The sequence below is a fragment of the Trachurus japonicus genome, chromosome 20 (assembly GCF_045865225.1).
Source record: "Trachurus japonicus isolate A0001 chromosome 20, Traja_1.0".
NCBI classification, from domain to species: Eukaryota; Metazoa; Chordata; class Actinopteri; order Carangiformes; family Carangidae; genus Trachurus; species Trachurus japonicus.
In genome coordinates, this window is record NC_140926.1 from 22,865,586 (window position 1) to 22,888,260 (window position 22,675).

The 22,675-nt window shown below is 39.8% G+C and overlaps 2 protein-coding genes and 3 long non-coding RNA genes across 7 annotated transcripts; 3 read left to right on the forward strand and 2 right to left on the reverse strand.

Annotated features, from left to right (window-relative positions):
* Positions 1-135: 135 nt before the first annotated feature.
* Positions 136-3,083, forward strand: LOC146966908 (uncharacterized). 2 transcript variants are annotated; one of them, XR_015034540.1, is made up of 6 exons: positions 136-276; positions 589-654; positions 1,973-2,058; positions 2,268-2,345; positions 2,726-2,776; positions 2,933-3,083. It is a non-coding gene; the product is annotated as an uncharacterized LOC146966908 (long non-coding RNA). The 2 variants fall into 2 exon arrangements; XR_015034541.1 differs by lacking the exons at positions 136-276; positions 589-654 and adding an exon at positions 1,095-1,262.
* A 1,462-nt stretch (positions 3,084-4,545) lies between these two features.
* LOC146966909 (uncharacterized) lies at positions 4,546-5,379 on the forward strand. The gene is made up of 2 exons (XR_015034497.1): positions 4,546-5,096; positions 5,269-5,379. It is a non-coding gene; the product is annotated as an uncharacterized LOC146966909 (long non-coding RNA).
* A 1,029-nt stretch (positions 5,380-6,408) lies between these two features.
* Positions 6,409-7,640, reverse strand: LOC146966910 (protein CDV3 homolog; the record flags this gene model as incomplete). Its single annotated transcript, XM_085763960.1, has 2 exons — positions 6,409-6,697; positions 7,471-7,640. Coding segments are annotated over 2 exons (297 nt in total), but the record flags the coding sequence as incomplete, so codon positions are not given.
* A 397-nt stretch (positions 7,641-8,037) lies between these two features.
* LOC146966911 (uncharacterized) lies at positions 8,038-13,782 on the forward strand. The gene is made up of 7 exons (XR_015034542.1): positions 8,038-8,586; positions 9,298-9,383; positions 9,593-9,670; positions 10,508-10,558; positions 10,701-11,659; positions 13,208-13,283; positions 13,672-13,782. It is a non-coding gene; the product is annotated as an uncharacterized LOC146966911 (long non-coding RNA).
* Positions 13,783-13,951: 169 nt separating this feature from the next.
* LOC146966912 (protein CDV3 homolog) lies at positions 13,952-19,184 on the reverse strand. 2 transcript variants are annotated; one of them, XM_085763772.1, is made up of 5 exons: positions 18,774-19,184; positions 17,934-18,007; positions 16,963-17,096; positions 16,512-16,674; positions 13,952-15,776 (listed from the first exon to the last, which is right to left on the reverse strand). In XM_085763772.1, the coding sequence occupies exons 1-5, from the start codon at positions 18,957-18,959 to the stop codon at positions 15,650-15,652; spliced, it is 684 nt and encodes a 227-aa protein (XP_085619898.1). In that variant the 5' UTR covers positions 18,960-19,184; the 3' UTR covers positions 13,952-15,649. The 2 variants fall into 2 exon arrangements, with proteins under 2 accessions (XP_085619898.1, XP_085619897.1); XM_085763771.1 differs by having other exon boundaries at positions 17,934-18,010.
* Between the last annotated feature and the right edge of the window lie 3,491 nt (positions 19,185-22,675).

Sequence of the window (22,675 nt, forward strand, 5' to 3'; positions counted from 1 at the left end):
TCCTCTACATCAGCTTTATAGTCTTATTCTGTTTTTTTGTATTTGAAACAAACTTTAATGAGCAGAGTCTACCCGGCACATGTCTCTGTATGACTGTTACTGCTTCTTGCATGAAACTTTGTCAGATACACCAGTTGGTTATATAACAGTCTCCACCTACTGAACACTATAACGCCAGTCCATGTGCAGATAGGTGTCTGATCTATGTTCAAGATGAGAGGGTTTCCACTACTCTGTCTGATGGGATTAATTGCAGTGTGCAGTACATCAAATGTGGTAAGATTGTTGAGTTTTCCCAGATTTGTTGATATCAACATGCACAGAAAAGGAAATAACCTGTTAAAGCAACTTTGTAGTTTTTGTTTCTTAGCTTGTTATCCTGTGATACAAGTAGCTTAACACAATGGATAGAAATGCATTTTATTTTCAAGAAATGATCAAACAAGCCCAATAGGAGAACTATAACGCATATCATGCTCTTTCTGACTCACGGGTTTATTTATTGATTACAAGGCTGCTGTGTTTGAAATTCAATGTCAATATCCTGACTGTCCTTACCAATTCCAAACTCCAAACTTTCAATTTCAGTGGCCAAAGGGAAGCAGGACACCACTTGAAAATGAGTATGGGTTTAACACAAAAACCACAACAGAGGTGGGTACGAGGATCTAATGGGACAATGACACTTTTCCAACACTGAATTTTAAATGTGTGTGCACTGCCGTTACGAATGAAAAACATAATTTCATGATGTTTAATTGGATGTGCTAAATTTCTATTATTCAAAACCGATAAGCATTTTGACTCAAACCCACAACTGTTAACACTCAGTATAGTATGATATAATATATCATATAGTTTTTCAATTCAACTCTTGATATGTCTTATGAACTACTTTATTTTGAAAAGTGCTTCACATAGTACTGCAGTACATTGTGAAGCCCACTGGATCTGGGTTCCTGTATGAGGAGTATCCTCTATCTATGGTATCTGCCAGCTTCTCTTCTCGTCAACAAATCTGATGTCAATGTCCTTTCAGAAAAAGATAATCAAAATCAACAACTAAAAAAATGATAAAACATCAAACTGGACTTTGATATTTAGGCTGCAGCCCACACATAAAACTCAACACACTTCAGCTCCCGACAGCGACACTGTAAAGTTGAGTGTATGTGCTGGTAGGAGGCAAATTTGTTTTCAAGATGAAAGGACTCGTACTGCTCTGTTTGACTGGGCTCTTATATGCAGCAGCAGCTAATAAGGTAAGACTAAAGATTGAACTGGAAAGCAAGAATCTTGCAACTATCTTTGATTAATTAATTAAGAATTCTAATTGCTAATGCCAATTCAGTCAACAAAATGGTAAAAACCTAGTTGAACTTTAATATTAAGGTACAATCAAAACATTAAACTCAACACAATCCACCTCCTGACAATGATACAGTCAAGTGTAAAGAAGAAAGACCCACACTGTGCTAGAAGCTCCCTGAAATTTAAATAAAAGAGCATTGTTGCAATCTGCAAGAATTGTTGTCACCATCCCAAAACTGAACAGGATTTATAAACAGAATTTCCTCACATAGGTGATTGAGGCTCAAACTGAACAAGTCAGAGCAGAGATGGACAACACTGCCTGATCTCAGCACATGGGAGATGAGCCATGACTCTAGGGAAAGAGCGCAGCTTGAAATACAAGTCAAAGTTCATGTTACACACACACAGACAGTACAATACATGATACGGTTTGTCAAACACTGGTCAAAAAAAACAGCAAAATATATAGAAGAAAGATTGAAAAAAAAAAAGATACAGAAAATCATACAAAAATAGAAAGATTGCAACAAAACCTACTGTAGTCACAGATTCCCAATCATATTCAAAATGTCTGTCACTAATAAGCATATTGAGACATCATGCAAACACCTAATGTTGTGTCCTCTTTAATTAAAGTGCTTGTTTGTTTGAATTTCAGCGGCCTGAAAGGGGCGTAAGTGATGACGATAAAAAGTCACACGCAACGGTACGTGGCAGCAAGAGAGACTTTAACATCAAATATAAGTAAACAAGAAATAAAGGTTATGTCAGTACTTTTTCTCAATCGATAAATAAGCAGAGGCCCACATTATGAATCACACTTCAGCTGCTTCTTTAAACGGGTTTTACTATTTAATCATTTTGTTGCTTTATTTTGAAATTCTATGTCTATGTATGACTTAACAAATTGTCTGTCTTTGAACTGAGGTCAACTAACAACTTTCCATTTCAAGATGATGACCTATACACATGGAACTACTCCCTTGAATAACACACAAGGATTTCCAAAGACAACGACCAATTCATCGGTGGTGAGTAGACTGTGTTGTTGTGTGTGTGTGTGTGTGTGTGTGTGTGTGTGTGTGTGTGTGTGTGTGTGTGTTTGTTTTACTGCCACTCACTACAAGTCACTACATTATGCCTTAACCTGATAAATTAAATGCTTCACTCTTTGCAGCTGTTTGATTATTCTCTGAATTTTACTTTTCATTTTGACACAACTTAGCATATTTGAGGCACCAATAAAAACTGGGAAACCAGAGGCAATGATTACTTTTTCTGGGTAGGCAGGAGAAAAAAAAACATATCAGCCTAATCACTTGGACACAAACTCACGATGTAAAGGTGTCAGTTTTTAATGTACTTACATCACATGATATCACATTAATGTGACTCTTTTTTTCCTCTTCAGTTAAATGGTACTGTAGAGGCCAACAAAAATACGACAGGCTCGGAAGAACAGGTGAGAGACTGTTCAAAACTCAAGGACAACAAGATAAAGGGACACGACTAATTTTCTATTCTGCAACTCAAATAGTATCTAATCTGAAAACCAAGCAAATAGTGCTCCTCATAATATTGTTGACATGCAAATAGCTGCAAATCTTTTATTCTCCAGGAAATTACAAAACAGTGAAGGGCTCACATCAGAGGTCTCGTATCAGCTGATACCAACACATCTGAGGTCCTCATGGAGAACTACCACCACCAGGATGAAGAACCACCATGCAATGAAATCACTCTGCTACTAGGCTACTTATTCAAATTAAACATTTTGATCAAAACTAATGTGTGAACATTTTCATTTCCTCATTTGGTTTTATATACATATACAGACAGTATATGTGTGTGTGTGTGTGTGTGTGTGTGTGTGTTTTGTATAAACATCTTGGATCTAACACAACAATGAGAAGGAAGAGAGCAGGAATATTGCTTTCTTCATTCAACCTAAATAAACTAAAACCAGAAAGGATAGTGAGCATCTAAAGCTTGATGTGGTTTCCTTCTTTGAGCCACAGACTTTTGTTGTCCAAAATTATCAAAAAGGAGAAAAAAAATACATTCTTTAAACTCCAGATGTCTCCATGATATATGTTTATATAGGAAATTCGACTGAAATTATGATAAACCCCTCACTATTTATCTAGACAGAATTAGTCGTTCAGAAAATATTATAAAGATCTTTAATTACACTGTTTTTGATTGGGATTAATATATATTTTCCCTCCAGTGGCAAAATGTAAAAAAATAAAATAAAATAAAATAAAAGCAAAGCACTTGTTCAGGATTGTGAGAGTAAACAATGTAACTTTTGTCAACAAATCTAGAAAGAAGGACTTTGATATTAAATTCAAGTCAACAACTCAGAGCACAAAAGTGTAACAGACTCCACCTACTATGAAAGCATAAAACGACTGTAGAAGCATCGGGGCCTCATTTGTATTCATGATGAGAGGGTTAACACTGCTCTGTCTGGTGGGAGTCCTGGGACTGATTCTTGCAGCCACGGTAAGATTTACTACAGGAAACAACTTTAATTAATTTAAAATACTTAACATTGCCATTACCCTATATGAGATTCTCTGATATTACTCTGTTTCTGAAGTGTTGAATTACTACCGCACTTTGCCTCTTGTTTCATTTGTGTTATGTAAAGCCAGGTCTGAGGCAAAAGCAGAATATATTAGTATTTTGTGTGTTGCACTTTCAACATTTTAAAACTATAACTCAACAGGTAACTGGTCAAATCTAACAACTGACATAAATGAAGAAATTTAGAGTACTTTTTGTTTTTCCAAGAATGACAAGTCAGTGACACAACAAACAAAAAGGACATTCTGCAGAAATGTTATACTGTATAACTGCTTTGGGATTGTAATTTATTTCATATTAATTGCTGTATATTTCAATTTCAGGGGACAGAAGGGGCTGCGACTGACAGACCGCCACACATGGTAGGTGTAAAAAAAAAAAAAGTTTTTCTCTGTTTTTGGTGTTGAATTTGTATGTGTTTATTGTTTTAGCAGCATCAAAAAAGAATAGCAGCTGACTGTCTGATTTTATGTGATATCAGAACCTCAGATAGAAAAAACTAGAAGTTATATCTTACCTGTTGGATCTCCAGCTGGTTACATTTTCATGCCATGTTCAAGGTCCTGGCATGTAACACAAAGGCTAATAGCTGATGTAGCCTACAGTTAGTTTAATGCAGTAGAATAATACTCTATCCCGACAAATTTAGGGTTGATGAGTAATTAATAGTTGTAGAAGTAGGCCTCATAGTTTTTAGAATTAACCTGATTGCACACTTAACAGGACTATTGATATTAGCAGGGTTAGCTGGCATCAAGATTAGCTCCACATTCAGCTCTCTGTTATCAGCCTTACCTGTATCGTCCTCTTCAGCATTATAACCGTTTCTTCTTGGTTAGTTTATTTTACAGTAAGTGGGTCATTTATGTTGCTAATTTCAGCTTCAGCTGAAGCCTCATGTAGGCTACCAGAGCGGCTCAGCGCTGCACGGCTCACTGCTCTGTGAGAAACAGTGACACCTTGTGGTCGGCGAGAGCAAACACAGGAGGATGTGGATATCTGGTGGCAGAATAGTGCTGCAACGATTGGTCGATCAATCGATCAACAACAAAAAAAAAGTATTCATTTTTATAATAATAATTTTTTATAACAATGACTAATTTCTTCTTTCCCCTCAGTTCGGCGTATGGCACCAACTTGGAAATGATGCTGGTTTTCCAGCTGAAAATGTGAGCCACAATGTGAGCAATGTAAGAAACTATTCTGCACTCACCACAAAGAGTGTTTAAAATATGATGCAAGTAGAAAATGATACTGAATTTATTTATTTATTTATTAGAGTGAGAGATTGTGCCAAGTTATTTAGACTACTGTTTGATTTTAAATTTGATATTTTAAATGTTGCTTATCATATCATTTCAGGAAAACCAAACTGAAACTGAGACCAGAGGACCTCAACTAATTGCCAACATGACAACTTAATTACTCTGCTGGTGTTACAGCCTATTTTAAATAAATGTAAAGTCCATTGTGTGATATGTTTCTTTATTATTTGCCCCCCTCCCCAAGTCCAACGCCTACTCAGGCAAAATTAAATCTTATCTGATAGTACTTTGTTGGTTTTGGTGACAGTTTGTATTTACAGACCAGCAGTCGCTGTAACTCTCTGGAAATGAAGTTATGCACAAACTACCTTTGCTAAACAGCTGCAGAGAGGGCTGAGACAGTATGATAATCAAGGAGGAGAGGCCTTGATAAAAGAGATCAGTCTTAAAAGAGAAGTTGAGCCATACGACTGCTGCTCTGAGTACAATCCACAAAGGACAACTACGTTGTCTTCTGTTGCTGCTGCAGTGTTGTATGTTACGCCCCAGAACTTCGTTGGCCCGGAGGGGCATAACAATGGACCCAACCAATGACCCCAAACCAAACACAAAGACGCTAACTTAACTAAAAGAGGATTTAATCCACAACATAAAGGTACAAACAAGAGAATCATAAGCTAACACAAACAAAAGCCATGATGGGAGGCAGGCAAGCCCAGCAGTCCCCAGCACTAATGCTGATTGCTTGCTAATTCCTTTTCAGTTTTTCCCTCTTGCGGCAGCCCCTTCAGCTGCAGTCAGGGCCGTTGTATAGGGGAGAAAGGTGATGATAATTCTAGGGGCCCAGCGACCAGTAGGGCCCACAAAAACCTCTTTGTATGACTGAATTATTCTGCATAAGACCTTGACTAATACTCATAGTAATGCTGCATTAGCATCAACACAAAGTAGGCTAAATAAAAAATGATAATATGTACGTAGTCTAAGAAAAAAGAAGTGGAAAAGTGAGGGGGCAGGGGCCCACTTTAGTATTCTTTCAGGGGGCCCAGAATTCCTAGCAACGGCCCTGGCTGCAGTCCCTCAGGTTTGCCAACCAAATGTATGTCAAGTGTATGAGTGATCCATTTAACGAGGGAGTGTCACTGTATGTGCATGTGCTGCAGTGGTACTACTGTGTATGACGTGTGTGTGTGTGTGTGTGTGTGTGTGTGTGTGTGTGTGTGTGTGTGTGTGTGTGTGTGTGTGTAAACAGGGCTGTGTGTTTGTGTGGACAACCAGTGTGGTGATGGTGGCAGCGTGAGCTCTGTCAGGACTGCAGTCCACACAGCTGGAGTTCAGCTTCCTTCAAGGGGCTGGGCACGATCGTGCTGGAGGGGCCAGGGGACGGAGGGGAGCGGCTCTACTTGTCCCCCAGGATGGCGTACTGGTTGTCAAGCTGCAAGTGCTGCAGAGAAGCACCACCGGTCTCCTCTCTACCACGGTTCCTGTGTTTCACAACCTCAAAGGTCTTCTCCATTTCTCTGTCCCTAAGAGACAGACGAGTACATTAGTGTTAAATCTGGTCAGTTCATCAGACACAAACTGGAGCCTTTTATACCATTAATAAACTTTACATTTTAAGTTCCAGATGCAATCAACACCTCGGATATTTCTTGACTAGGGATGTCACGATTACTTGTTTTCACAATTAATCGTGGTATTAAACGTCATAATTAATTAAAGAAATACCTAAATACCGTCACTTCCCAAAAAAGATTCTGTTAGAACCATATCGGCAGATGTGCGCCAAAGTAAAGGTGAATGCTCAGATACTGGTCCACTTAACTAACGTAACATTGAATTGGTAGGAATTTAAATGTTAGCGTGTCATTTGTATTTTAAAAAATAAAACAAACGACTAAAATGAATGTAAACATTTGGAATAGATGACAATTTATGACTGGAATATTTCAAACGCTTGATGGGTTAATAATTGGTCATATTAATAGAGACATGAAATATTTTGTGTAAACAATGAGTAATGTAATTATGTTTTGACTATATTTGATTTTACACATTCATAGTGTTGTGAAATTAATTAATGCATAATAATCGTGATAATCGTAACACCGTGATTATTTCTCTGACAATAACTGTACCAAGAAAATTTGTAATCGTGACATCCCTATTCTTGACATTTTATTTATTGCACAATTAATCAAATGAATTACTTTATTAAGGAGACCGGCAACAAAAATAACTTGGTTGCAGACTCCAACTACCCATTATACCATGAACTTATACCATGAACTCCACTTACTTGCGTGTCTCCACATGCTTAGCCGTGGCCAGTAAAGAGGGGAACTGGGCATCGCTGTAGATCTCTGGAGGCCCCTGGGTGGGACCTCGTTTGGTAGTGGTCAGCCGATCCCCTGGAGGGCGATATACGCCAGCAGGCTTCTGCTCAGGCACCTCTACTTCCTCTGAACACAGATAATGATATCAATTAGACAAAGAGAATAGCTTTCATGGACTGATCTTGATGTCCGTTTATCAGAAATTGCAGTATGTAACCCTCAATGAGGTCATTTTACCACCTCATTAAGGGTTCTATACTGCAACTTTAAAGCAGAAGTAAGCGGAATGTTTGTGTTAATATAAGTCTTAAATAGTTATATCTTCTGACTGCAATCACTTATATAGAGTGTTTGGTCTGAAACACGGGTCTGTCAGTCACTCTGCTCTGCTCTGAGCCCAGGAGAAAACTTTCCTTGTATCCTACAACCTTTATCCAATGAGGAGAGAGAACGGCATAAAGGGGCGGTCCTCTCTGTGTGTGCAGCCAAGGGATGCGCGTGAATGTGGTGACGTAGGGACGAGGACGGGGACTGCTAACTCCATCAGCTGACAGGAAGTTAGCCAAAACGATCGGATCGCTTACTTCTGCTTTAAGTGTCACAGGTGTTCAAGTGTTTCAATTCAAAAGTTGTTTTTCATGTAGTATAGTATATATAGTTTTTCAATTCAACTCTTGTTATGTCTTATGAACTACTTAGTTTTGAAAAGTGCTTCACATAGTACTGTAAATAATCACCTGCAGTACATTGTGAAGCCCACTGGATCTGGGTTCCTGTATGAGGAGTATCCTCTATCTATGGTATCTGCCAGCTTCTCTTCTCGTCAACAAATCTGATGTCAATGTCCTTTCAGAAAAAGATAATCAAAATCAACAACCAAAAAAAAAAAAGATAAAAAACAAACTGGACTTTGATATTTAGGCTGCAGCCCACACATAAAACTCAACACACTTCAGCTCCCGACAGCGACACTGTAAAGTTGAGTGTATGTGCTGGTAGGAGGCAAATTTGTTTTCAAGATGAAAGGACTCGTACTGCTCTGTTTGACTGGGCTCTTATATGCAGCAGCAGCTAATAAGGTAAGACTACAGATTGAACTGGAAAGCAAGAATCTTGCAACTATCTTTGATTAATTAATGAAGAATTCTAATTGCTAATGCCAATTCAGTCAACAAAATGGTAAAACCTAGTTGAACTTTAATATTAGGGTACAATCAAAACATTAAACTCAACACAATCCACCTCCTGACAATGATAGTCAAGTGTAAAGAAGAAAGACCCACACTGTGCTAGAAGTTCCCTGAAATTGAAATAAAAGAGCATTGTTGCAATCTGCAAGAATTGTTGTCACCATCCCAAAACTGAACAGGATTTATAAACAGAATTTCCTCACATAGGTGATTGAGGCTCAAACTGAACAAGTCAGAGCAGAGATGGACAACACTGCCTGATCTCAGCACATGGGAGATGAGCCATGACTCTAGGGAAAGAGCGCAGCTTGAAATACAAGTCAAAGTTCATGTTACACACACACAGACAGTACAATACATGATACGGTTTGTCAAACACTGGTCAAATTAAAAAAAAAAAACAAAAAAAACAAAAACAGCAAAATATATCGAAAGATTGAAAAAAAAAGATACAGAAAATCATACAAAAATAGAAAGATTGCAACAAAACCTACTGTAGTCACAGATTCCTAATCATATTCAAAATGTCTGTCACTCAAACATATTGAGACATCATGTTGTGTCCTCTTTAATTAAAGTGCTTGTTTGTTTGAATTTCAGCGGCCTGAAAGGGGCGTAAGTGATGACGATAAAAAGTCACACGCAACGGTACGTGGCAGCAAGAGAGACTTTAACATCAAATATAAGTAAACAAGAAATAAAGGTTATGTCAGTACTTTTTCGCAATCGATAAATAAGCAGAGGCCCACATTATGAATCACACTTCAGCTGCTTCTTTAAACGGGTTTTACTATTTAATCATTTTGTTGCTTTATTTTGAAATTCTATGTCTATGTATGACTTAACAAATTGTCTGTCTTTGAACTGAGGTCAACTAATAACTTTCCATTTCAAGATGATGACCTATACACATGGAACTACTCCCTTGAATAACACACAAGGATTTCCAAAGACAACGACCAATTCATCGGTGGTGAGTAGACTGTGTTGTTGTTTGTGTGTGTGTGTGTGTGTGTGTGTGTGTGTGTGTTTGTTTTACTGCCACTCACTACAAGTCACTACATTATGCCTTAACCTGATAAATTAAATGCTTCACTCTTTGCAGCTGTTTGATTATTCTCTAAATTTTACTTTTCCTACTTCGTTTTGACACAACTTAGCATGTAAAGTCTGGCAGATTGGCAGGAAAAAACAATGACATTATTGCAAATCACATTACATTACAAATGACCTTGTTTTTTAATATGCGAGACAAAGGAGATTTAAATTAGTCCCTCATTTGGTGTAATGCATACATGTTTTAGGATGAATACTCATGCTAACAGCATCAAACATCAACCAGTTTGCTGAGGCGCGTGACTGATATAATACTGATTCTATCGATACAAGACTTTGTGGTTTCTAAGATTAAAGCATTAAACAGGACTGAAAGCACATTTTATTTGTATTCATGTTTTCTAAGAATCATAAACAAAGTAAAGGCCTAGAGTACAACACTATTAAACTTTTGATTTTTTTTGCTGCTTTGTTTGAAGTCTGGAGTTGATGATGATCATACAGGAACAAGCAAACACACATTATGTAACTGGGAATGTATTTTCTATTCTATTCAAGTTAAATACCTCTCTATTTCAGGCACCAATAAAAACTGGGAAACCAGAGGCAATGATTACTTATTCTGGGTAGGCAGGAGAAAAAAAACATAGCAGCCTAATCACTTGGACACAAACTCACAATGTAAAGGTGTCAGTTTTTAATGTACTTACATCACATGATATCACATTAATGTGACTCTTTTTTTCCTCTTCAGCTGAATGGTACTGTAGAGGCCAACAAAAATACGACAGGCTCGGAAGAACAGGTGAGAGACTGTTCAAAACTCAAGGACAACAAGATAAAGGGACACGACTCAAATAGTATCTAATCTGAAAACCAAGCAAATAGTGCTCCTCATAATATTGTTGTGTGTACATGCAAATAGCTGCAAATCTTTTATTCTCCAGCAAATTACAAAACAGTGAAGGACTCACATCAGAGGTCTCGTATCAGCTGATACCAACACATCTGAGGTCCTCATGGAGAACTACCACCACCAGGATGAAGAACCACCATGCAATGAAATCACTCTGCTACTACTTATTCAAATTAAACATTTTGATCAAAACTAATGTGTGAACATTTTCATTTCCTCATTTGGTTGTTTTGTATAAACATCTTGGATCTAACACAACAATGAGAAGGAAGAGAGCAGGAATATTGCTTTCTTCATTCAACCTAAATAAACTAAAGCCAGAAAGGATAGTGAGCATCTAAAGCTTGATGTGGTTTCCTTCTTTGAGCCACAGACTTGCTTTTGTTGTCCAAAATTATCAAAAAGGAGAAAAAAAGACATTCTTTAAACTGAGGATTCTCCAGATGTCTCCATAAGATTTACTACAGGAAACAACTTTAATTAATTTAAAATACTTAACATTGCCATTACCCTGTGGATTATATATGAGATTCTCTGATATTACTCTGTTTCTGAAGTGTTGAATTACTACCGCACTTTGCCTCTTGTTTCATTTATGTTATGTAAAGCCAGGTCTGAGGCAAAAGCAGAATATATTAGTATTTTGTGTGTTGCACTTTCAACATTTTAAAACTATAACTCAACAGGTAACTGGTCAAATCTAACAACTGACATAAATGAAGAAATTAGAGTACTTTTTGTTCTTCCAAGAATGACAAGTCAGTGACACTGCAGAAATAAAACAAACAAAAAGGACATTCTGCAGAAATGTTATATAAGTGCTTTGGGATTGTAATTCATTTCATATTAATTGCTGTATATTTCAATTTCAGGGGACTGAAGGAGCGGCGCGGACTGACAACACTGACCCACCGCCACCGGTAGGTGTAAAAAAATAAAATAAAATAAAATAAAAAAAGAAGTGGCAGCAGCAGGCAAAAGTGATTTTATGTGAGAGTAATTTTATTTGAATCATCCTAAAAAATAAGATAAATCTGATTCTGCATTAGCTCCAAAATATGGAATATAACTGTGACATTTGAGCAAATTTAATGTAAACCTTTATGCAATTTGTTAGATATCTATTCCAAATAGCAAGGCAAGGCAAGGCAATTTTATTTGTATAGCCCGTTTTTACAAACAGTTTGTCTCAAAGGGCTTTACATGGCATCGTAACAACATCCTCTGTCCTTAGACCCTCACATCGACTGAGGAAAAACTCAATGGAAAACCCTTTTAACAGGGAAAAATCGGAGAAACCTCAGGGTGAGCAACAGAGGAGGGATCCCTCACCCAGGACGGACAGACGTGCAATAGATGTTGTTGCAGACAAGAAAACAGTTTACAGTTTGTCACAGAATGTGCGAAATATGGAAATGTTAGCAGGAGTTGATGAAGGCAGTCTCTGGTGAGGGGAGGGGGGGGGGGCAGGGAGAGCCGGTCAGCTCGATGGGAGGACTGGGTGGTAGTCTGGTCCATGGGAAGGAAGGGGAGGCCGGTCTAACAGCAGGGGAAGGGGTGGGAGGGGGGGCGGTGCAGGTGGCGGCTGGTGCAGAGAGATGGAGCTCCGGTGGATCTGCGGAAACACAGAGAGAGTGCGAGACACCAAGGCCAAACTACAAAGTACAGCAGAAAATGACAGTTCAAAAATATACTGAGGAGAGGAGAGGAGAGGAGAGGGGAGGGGAGGGGAGGGGAGCTTCTCCTAATATGTCTGCCACTAAAGTAATACTTTAATAATTTGTTTTATGAATCTATTTTCAATTGACAAGTTTTTTCTCTCTTTTTTGGTGTTGAATTTGTATGTGTTTATTGTTTTAGCAGCATCAAAAAGAATAGCAGCTGACTGTCTGATTTTATGTGATATCAGAACCTCAGATAGAAAAAACTAGAAGTTATATCTTACCTGTTGGATCTCCAGCTGGTTACATTTTCATGCCATGTTCAAGGTCCTGGCATGTAACACAAAGGCTAATAGCTGATGTAGCCTACAGTTAGTTTAATGCAGTAGAATAATACTCTATCCCGACAAATTTAGGGTTGATGAGTAATTAATAGTTGTAGAAGTAGGCCTCATAGTTTTTAGAATTAACCTGATTGCACACTTGACAGGGCTATTGATATTAGCAGGTTAGCTGGCATCAAGATTAGCTCCACATTCAGCTCTCTGTTATCAGCCTTACCTGTATCGTCCTCTTCAGCATTATAACCGTTTCTTCTTGGTTAGTTTATTTTACAGTAAGTGGGTCATTTATGTTGCTAATTTCAGCTGAAGCCTCATGTAGGCTACCAGAGCGGCTCAGCGCTGCACGGCTCACTGCTCTGTGAGCAACAGTGACACCTTGTGGTCGGCGAGAGCAAACACAGGAGGATGTGGATATCTGGTGGCAGAATAGTGCTGCAACGATTGGTCGATCAATCGATCAACAACAAAAAAAAGTATTCATTTTTATAATAATAATTTTTTATAACAATGACTCATTTCTTCTTTCCCCTCAGTTGGAGTCATGGCACGCACTTGAAAAATGATGCTGGTTTTCAACCAGCTGAAAATGTGATCCACAATGTGAGCAATGTAAGAAACTATTCTGCACTCACTCAAATATGATGTGGGGCGGTGCGTGGTGCAGTGGTTAAGGCGGCAGCCCCATGTAGAGGCTACAGTCCTCAACGCAGGTGTCCCCGGTTCGAATCCCGCGTCGGGCAGACCTTTCCTGCATGTCATTCCCCCTCTCTCTGCCTCCTCCTTTCCTGTCTATATACTATGGCTATCAAATAAAGGCATAAAAAGCCCCCCCCCCCCCCAAAAAAAAAAAATATATATATATACACACTTTAAAATATGATGCAAGTAGAAAATGATACTGAATTAATTTATTTATTTATTAGAGTGAGAGATTGTGCCAACTTATTTAGACTGTTTGATTTTAAATTTGATATTTTAAATGTTGCTTATCATTCAGGAAAACCAAACTGAAACTGAGACCAGAGGACCTCAACTAATTGCCAACATGACAACTTAATTACTCTGCTGGTGTTACAGCCTATTTTAAATAAATGTAAAGTCCATTGTGTGGTACGTTTCTTTATTTGATCATATGTTTGGTGTGAGTGAGGTCCATTTTTAATTGATTGTGGGAGAGATGGCACCAACATATCAAATTTACAAATAAACACATTTGATAGGTTAAGACACTGTTAAGCAAATTCAAATGTATCTTTAAAGATTCAGACAAGACTTAATTCACAAGGATCACTTTATTTTTTGTTAGGCTCGTCTCTTTTCATCACAAATATTACCTATGTCCACCCACAGTGTCCCAGCAGGGATCAACACTCCCTGACATCTTTTATGGAAAGGACAGATACATAGAACATAAATCCAGTTCTTCTTCACCTTTCTAAACATACCTATGCTCGTAGTAAAAACCCATTTGATTTTAACTGGGCGTACCACTGTTTTGGAAGTTGATAGTACTTTGTTGGTTTTGGTGACAGTTTGTATTTACAGACCAGCAGTCGCTGTAACTCTCTGGAAATGAAGTTATGCACAAACTACCTTAGCTAAACAGCTGCAGAGAGGGCTGAGACAGTATGATAATCAAGGAGGAGAAGCCTTGATAAAAGAGATCAGTCTTAAAACCGGGGGGGTGGGTGACATGTACCACTTTACGACAATCTGGGTAAACAACCTCAACAAATACGCTTTAAAAGTGGTTTCCCGTCGGCACTGTAACATCTGTGACGACTGCTGTCAAACCACAGTAAAGCATGTTACCATGAGAATGGGTTCAGATTAGGAACAAGCTTTAATTACTCTTTTGCCGATGTCTAGAGATACCAAAAGAAGGTGAGGGCAGCAAAATCAAACAGTGGATATGAAAGACGGTTAGTAGTTGTAATCATTAGGCAAACTACAACAGCACTACATTCTTGAACAGAGGGATTTTTTTCCTTTTGTGTGTTTTTTTTTCTTTTTTTCACAAAGTGGTGAGATCCAGAGGCAGGCAACAGCCCGGGAGACAACAAGCAAAGTTCTCCTCAGATGACAAAGCAGTTTCTCTCTATCAGTAAGGCCACTTAATATAGAAATTCTAAATGAGGACCACAACCTATTACTTCTTGTCCATAGATCTTTGCAGAGTGTCATCATCAAGGAAAAAAAACAGAGCTTCAAGTTTTTAAATCAAAGAGCCTGATGGCCAGCTTGTATGTGGGGGGGTTGGTGTTTGCCCCGTTCACCACCACAGCGAAAAAAAAAAGCTCAGTCCACATGGTCACCACCAGCTATGCTGCTGAGGTAGTTTCCCCACTCCCGAAGCCCCAACCGCAACTCAAAAACACACCCGAAAATAACTGTGTGCAATTGGGTTGTAGCGATCTTGCAAAAAAATAGATATTTTCACAGAAGTTTGTAAAATCATCTTGCCTAAAGTCTTCTTCGATCCTCTGTGGCTTTACCAAAGCAAGTTGAAGTCCAGAGAGAAGTTGAGCCATACAACTGCTGCTCTGAGTACAATCCACAAAGGACAACTACGTTGTCTTCTGTTGCTGCTGCAGTGTTGTACGTTTGGGTGTATTTTGCTAATTCCTTTTCAATTTTTCCCTCTTGCGGCAGCCCCTTCAGCTGCAGTCCCTCAGGTTTGCCAACCAAATGTATGTCAAGTGTATGAGTGATCCATTTAACGAGGGAGTGTCACTGTATATGTGCATGTGCTGCAGTGGTACTACTGTGTATGACGGTGTGTGTGTGTGTGTGTGTGTGTGTGTGTGTGTGTGTGTGTGTGTAAACAGGGCTGTGTGTTTGTGTGGACAACCAGTGTGGTGATGGTGGCAGCGTGAGCTCTGTCAGGACTGCAGTCCACACAGCTGGAGTTCAGCTTCCTTCAAGGGGCTGGGCACGATCGTGCTGGAGGGGCCAGGGGACGGAGGGGAGCGGCTCTACTTGTCCCCCAGGATGGCGTACTGGTTGTCAAGCTGCAAGTGCTGCAGAGAAGCACCACCGGTCTCCTCTCTACCACGGTTCCTGTGTTTCACAACCTCAAAGGTCTTCTCCATTTCTCTGTCCCTAAGAGACAGACGAGTACATTAGTGTTAAATCTGCTCAGTTCATCAGACACAAACTGGAGCCTTTTATACCATTAATAAACTTTACATTTTATTGACATTTATTTCTTGACATATTATTTATTGCAGAATTAATCAAATGTAGGGGTGTCACGATTACTTGTTTTCACAATTAATAGCGGTATTAAACCAAAATTAATTAATCGTAAAGATTCTTAAATACCGTCACTTTCCAAAAAGATTATGTAGCAAACACAGAGGCAGATGTGCACAAAAGTTAAGGTAAATGTTAGAAATACTGGTCCATTTACCTAATGTAACATACATTTGATAGGAATTTAAATGTTAGTGTCTCATTTATGATAGAAAAATTAAACTTAAACATTTGGTATAGGTGACTAATAATGATTTGTATATTTAAAACACTTCCCCTGGAGGATTAATAATTGGTTATATATTAATAGATAGTTAAAATATTTAGTGTAAATAATTAGTAATGTAATTATATTTTGACTGAATTTGATTTTACACATTCATATGTTGTGAAATTAATTAATGCATATTAATCGTGATAATCGTAATTCCGTGATTATTTCTCTGACAATAATGGAACAAAGACAATCTATAATCGTGACGTCCCTAGTCTAATGAATTACTTTATTAAAGAGACTGGCAACAAAAATAACTCGGTTGCAGACTCCAACTAGCCATTATACCATACTTGAACTCCACTTACTTGCGTGTCTCCACATGCTTAGCCGTGGCCAGTAAAGAGGGGAACTGGGCATCGCTGTAGATCTCTGGAGGCCCCTGGGTGGGACCTCGTTTGGTAGTGGTCAGCCGAGCCCCTGGAGGGCGATATACGCCAGCAGGCTTCTGCTCAGGCACCTCTACTTCCTCTGAACACAGATAATGATATCAATTAGACAAAGAGACTAGCTTTCATGGACCGGTCTTGATGTCCGTTTATCAGAAATTGCAGTAGCCTATGTAACCCTCAATGAGGTCATTTTACCACCTCATTATATACATATATATATATATATATATATATATTATATACTGCAATTGTAAGTGTCACAGGGTGCAGAACAGAAATATTTTACCCATTTCTAAAACTTGTTAATTTTGAGAGGATCTGTTGGACAGAACTTGTAATGAATGGCGGCAGAGGTTGGTCTACTCACCCACAGGAGGAGGAGGAGGGGGAGCCGCTCCAGATTTGTTCCAGGGTCCCGACACTTTGTCTCCGCTGACCAGAATGATCTCTCCATCCTCACCGACCTCCTCTTTCTCATAATCCTCCTCCTCTTTCTCGTCACTGCAAAACAAGCAGACCGACAGTTGAAGAGAGATGAAGACATGATGAGATGCACCGATCCAGTCAGGAGGAGCAGCAGCAGCAAAATTGAGGCGGCACATGTTGGAGGGTTACATCATAACTGACCTTCAGGGTTAATCAGCTAAGGAGTGTGCGGCTTAGCAGAAATTAGACTCAAAAGATGGATTTCTAAACTCGATCTCCCCCTGCTGCTTTCCTTATGACTGTATCCATTTATTCAGTAACCAGAGGAGACTCGACATGTTCACCTCAATCCAAGGTACCAGGAGATTTCTTTTCCAATTTGTCTCCATCTGTGTCTTTCAGCTGATTTTGCATTCATACCACTTCTCTAAATCACAAAGGTGCAGTGTAAATGCACCTTTGCTTAAGAACCAAGGGGTTAAACCCAAATATAGATTTCATATTATTTGCATTTAGCACAACTATTACAAACAGAAACTATTAAATAAAATTAGGATGGTGAGAATGACAGTTTTAAATTGAGACAACTAAACAGTTTGTCACTTGAATTAGGTTTATAATGATTTTCAGATAACATTCTGTATTGTGATATATTCAAATACTAGAGAAATATTGAAGATTGATAATTATACCATTACATCATTTATGAGAAGGCACAGTGAACCAATGTGTTGGGAGTGCCACACTTCCAAATAGTCTTTATTGCAGCTGGGAGTTAAACAATTCAGCTTTTTTTTTTACGTTGAAGGATGAGTCAGAGGGACCATTGGCTCTTACTGACCTAAAGTGATGCAGAGAAAACTCCTCATGTGACCAAGGATTCATGAAAACCAAATAGATGTTCACTCTCACCTTATCTGTAATGCTTGCAGCCTCAGCCCACTGTAGTCCACTTCTTTCTGCTCAAACTCTTTCCATTCCTCGTCCTCCTAGGCAAAGGGTGCCATTAATACAACAAGTACATCACAATACCGCCACACCAACCGTATCCTACCGGCTCCAGTGCCATTTCTGAGGGGTAAGGCTCCTCGGTGAAAAACATCTGCACTCGGGCCAGTTCTTCCCAAGAAATGGCTACACGGGTTATAACAGCATTGGTCCGTGTAACACACTGGTAGGAGAAAGTGATTAACCCATCGATTAATATACTGTAAGTTTATTCCGTCGTTTAGCCTTTGAATGGGTGTTACCCCGGTAAGAAGAGGGAAGGGAAAAAAAAAAAAACTTGTGACAAATGGCGGCTCGGCCTAGCTGGAAAGCCACGACTCAAAATAGGGGGATGACAGCTTCTCCATGCAAACACAAGGCCGGTGTGATCACGGTACTAAAATTAACCGCTTAAATGCAATATAATGTCACGGGTCGACTTAATCAGCCCGCTCACATAAAGATAAGGGAGTATGAAAGGCTATAAATATGGGTTATGCTAGATTTAGTTACCAGTCAGAAAGTGTGCCAGGGGAAACCATATGCTTCTTAGCTAGCAGCACCCGGCACCCTCATGTTAAAGCGTATTTCCGCGGTTTCCCATCGCAACTTGGAGGCATGTTAGAGAGCACAGCGAGGAGGCTAAATGTACGATGGGGGGAGAGATTGTGACGAGGATACAAATTTTTGACACGACACCGGTGCGTGGAGGAGGAAAAGACGCCGCCGAGGGGGGGGAAGTTACCGGGGAGCAGCGCCTGTTACCTTCTCAATCTGCGCGTCCTGATTATCGTTTTTGGACGATTTCTCCTTCTCCTTCTTCTTCATCTTCATCACGACCGACGCGGGCCCGGCGGTGGACTCCTTGCCCTTTCCTTTCTCTTTCTTCTTCTTTTTATCCCGCTTGGCAAAGAAATCGTCCAGGCTCTTCTCCGGTGGTGCATCCGCCATTTTCAGCGACCAATGGTAAGTAGTTTAGCTAACCGAGCAATGACAAATGTGGGGAAAATGTGCGCAGGCGGAGTGAGGACAGCTGCTCGATGGGGAAGGAGACACGGAGCTAATCCTTATTCTGGCTGTTTAGCTTCTGTTTGAGGCCGATAAAAGTGTCCACCCTGGTTCCCTCACCGAGCCGTTAGCTATCCTGTCAACCATGCCATGCACGGGCTATTTGACAAATCTGCACCGTTACCCGGAAACACTTCGACCCTGAACCGGAAGCAGCTCAGCCCGACTCAACAAAATAAAAGTCACAATTCTAGCTACGGTATGTAACTTTTATGTTTTTTGACTGTATTTCAATGTTAAAACATGTAGAATAAAATATTATTAATATCTTAAATTTAACCTGACACCACTTTTGATAACCGGTCCATATCGACAAAGAATGAAAATATAATAGCCTAAAATAAAACTGATTTTAAAAAGAAGAGAGAGATAGAGAGAGAACCAAATACTGATTCTCCATACAATTCATATTATGCAGGTTATCCCACCAGTGTTTTCTAAGCCTGGATGAATACCTGAAGCAGGGCTTGTTAAAGCCTTGATAATATGAAATAAATCATGTAGCTACTTATGCATTACAGATTAGTCATGAGCCATTCATTGAAACCTAGATTAACAAATGGAGAACGTGGTCAGTTGCTCAGTGGCCAAACATGCTCAGGTCTTGTGCATAGACAGAAGATATGGCACATATTAAAGCAGAAGTAAGCGATCCGGTTGTTTTAACTTCTTGTCAGCAGATGGAGTTAGCAGCCCCCGCCCTCGTCCCTACGTCACCACATTCACGCGCATCCCTTGGCTGCACACTAGTGATGCGCGGGCTGACCCGTAGCCCGCGGGTCCCGCGGGTCAGCCCGCGGGGCGGGGCGGTGCGGGTCAAGAAATCTTTACTTTATTTGCGGTGCGGGTCGGGGCGGGTCATTAAAAAAACTGACGATGAAGTCCAGAGTGTGTTATCAGGGCCGCGCTGATGTTGAGGGGAAAGCCGGCGGAGGTGTGAGGGAACCGGATGAGACGGCGGCTGGGCGCATCAGCAGAGCGGGGTTGGTTTCACTGAGAGCAGGGACTGGGGAGGACGAGAGGCGGCGGCCACCGCGGCTGCTGCACGCTGCACTGTGACTCTCTCACTCCTCATGAGCTCCACAGTCCACACTGACAAGCTACCGGCAACACAGCGCCTCTGTCTGCCCTTTCAAAGTAAAAAAGGCCGCTGTCTGACGTTTAATAGCAGCGGGGCGGGTCGGGGCGGGTTGTGAAAATAGATACGGTGGTGCGGGGCGGGCTGGGGCGGGCTGGGGCGGGCTGGGGCGGGTCAAAATACTTCATAGATGCGGGACCCGCGGGTTGGAAAAAAACCCGGCCCGCGCATCACTACTGCACACACAGAGAGGACCGCCCCTTTATGCCGTTCTCTCTCCTCATTGGATAAAGGTTGTAGGATACAAGGAAAGTTTTCTCCTCGGCTTACAGCAGAGCAGAGTGACTGACAGACCCGTGTTTCAGACCAAACACTCTAAAGAAGTGATTGCTGTTGGAAGATAATTCTGCTTTAAGTTGACTATGTTTTAAAGTTGTTTTAATCAAATTGTCTCAATTTTTTGGGGTCAAGTAATTAACACAGAAAATCTAAGATAATAGCCTGGTATTATTATCAATAACTGGTTGCCACTGTCTTCAACCAGTGATCCTTATGATCAATCAGTTGATTTAGAAGTGACTGTTTTTCTATTTATAGTCTCATCAAAAATCCAAAGATGCTGACCTCATAGAAAATTGGCAAAACCAAAAAATAGATTCTTGATTGATTGATTTTCAGATATTTAGTTGTTGGCATCAAATTTTATTTCTTTAAATTGTTTCCAAAACATTTTGTTATTCAAACTTGCCATTTCAGCAGTAGAGTTGGTTGGTTTTTGGTGCCTGGAGAGATAATGACTCTATAGTATTGTGGGGGCTCCACAGGGCCTGAACAACAAACGTTTGCCCCTGGGCCTCTGAGGAGGTTAATCCAGCCATTCATTAATAATAACAACTTCTGGATTGCCAGGTTGTGGAAAATCCTCTTTCCAGCATGGCACATTTCTACATCAGATCATTAACCATCAACTCTGCATTTTAAAAAGTCAGAAAATGTTATTCTTAATAGGCTACTACCTTTTTATCGTGGTAGAAATGGGCTTCATTTCAATACGCCAGTGCACAAAGTTTGTTTTCCATTTTTTGTGAGCTTCAATGGCTTAAACTGTCATATGGATCTCTAAACAAATTTTGCAGGCTTCAGTTTTTGAGGCGGCCTAAGCAAAGGCAATGTTTTGTTTAATTTTAAGACCAGATTTTTTTAAGTACATACAATTTAGGCTAATAGGAGATGACTAACATGCCTGAGTGGCTTGGATACATTTACACAGAAAGGATAAGGGGAGTCAGGAATCAATGGAGTTTTTAACAGAGGGAACTTTAAGATCTATGGAACTTAATCTAGACAAAATTAGATTTTCAAATATGAGACATTGTCAAAAGTTGAACTTTTAATGTTTAATGCCCGATTTATATTATAAATTACACCCACATCAAATTAAGCCTCTCCTCAGCAGTAAAGCAGACTTGTAAACAGATTAATGAACTGACGTCATATTCTGAGGGCTGGAGGTCACTTGACCAGATGCAGCACAAAGAGAAAATTCCACTCACTCACTACATCAATGGATGTGCTGCGGTCAGCAAGACTGTTTACACTGCTTTGTTACATAACCCACAGGTGTGATAACCAACTCGCACGTACTGTAGCTTTATTAGTTGAAATTGAAAATCTGTCCAAAATCAGTCAGCCACTGTAAAATAAGAGAAAGTGTACCTGTCGACCGAGCTCTGCCCTTCAAGACAAACAGAGAAGTCAGTGTTTTTTTAATTTGTTTTATTGCTCAGCAGTAAAAAGTACAGTGTATACTACAGTACAAAAAATACATAATGTTGAACACTGCTCCACCGTGCCACTGAACGTTTTGTAAAATATCCACTTTGTCAGCGTGCAAAACAACAAGCCCAGCTGTGAGCATCCAATGCAGGAAATATCAATATGTTTAACCGTGTTATTCACCACCACCGCATGAATCGGTGATTTCAGAGCAACATCGCACAATGCAGAGAATCTTTAGCGACAATAGAGGCAGGCAGCATTGATTATTGAATAAAACTGCAGCAATGCAAAGTAAAACAGATGATCGAAGGACCACAGGTTTGATAAATGAACAAAATATTCAAATGCCTCTGTATGTTCTCACAGTAAATATTCAGCATACATTTTAAGTGTCAGTGTTTTCTTTGTTTAGGGCTTTTGAGAGCCTCTAACACATGTTATGTGGTCCAGCAACTGATTCACTATCATTCAACATTTCAACAAACACAGTTTGCATTGCATGAACAAACACGTTATTTGTGGAGTTGGACACTTCTAGCAAGGGATGGTCTAATGGTTTCCTACAGTGCTGAGAAAATCCTTCTCAAACTGGGCTGTAACCTGTAGCCACTCCACAACACAGACAACAGACAAAAAGACACACATACAGAGGCACACACACAAACAGAGGCACACACACATAGAAACAGACAGAACTGAGCTGAAAGTGATACAAAGTCTTGTTCGACTTAAAGTAACAGTG

Coding starts and splice junctions, on each gene's coding strand:
- LOC146966912 (XM_085763771.1), bottom strand. CDS start 18,959: ATGGCGGATGCACCACCGGAGAAGAGCCTGGACGATTTCTTTGCCAAG. Junction 18,011..18,773: donor AGGACGCGCAGATTGAGAAG/GTAACAGGCGCT, acceptor CCCTTTGCCTAG/GAGGACGAGGAATGGAAAGA. Junction 17,097..17,933: donor CTGCAAGCATTACAGATAAG/GTGAGAGTGAAC, acceptor CTTGTTTTGCAG/TGACGAGAAAGAGGAGGAGG.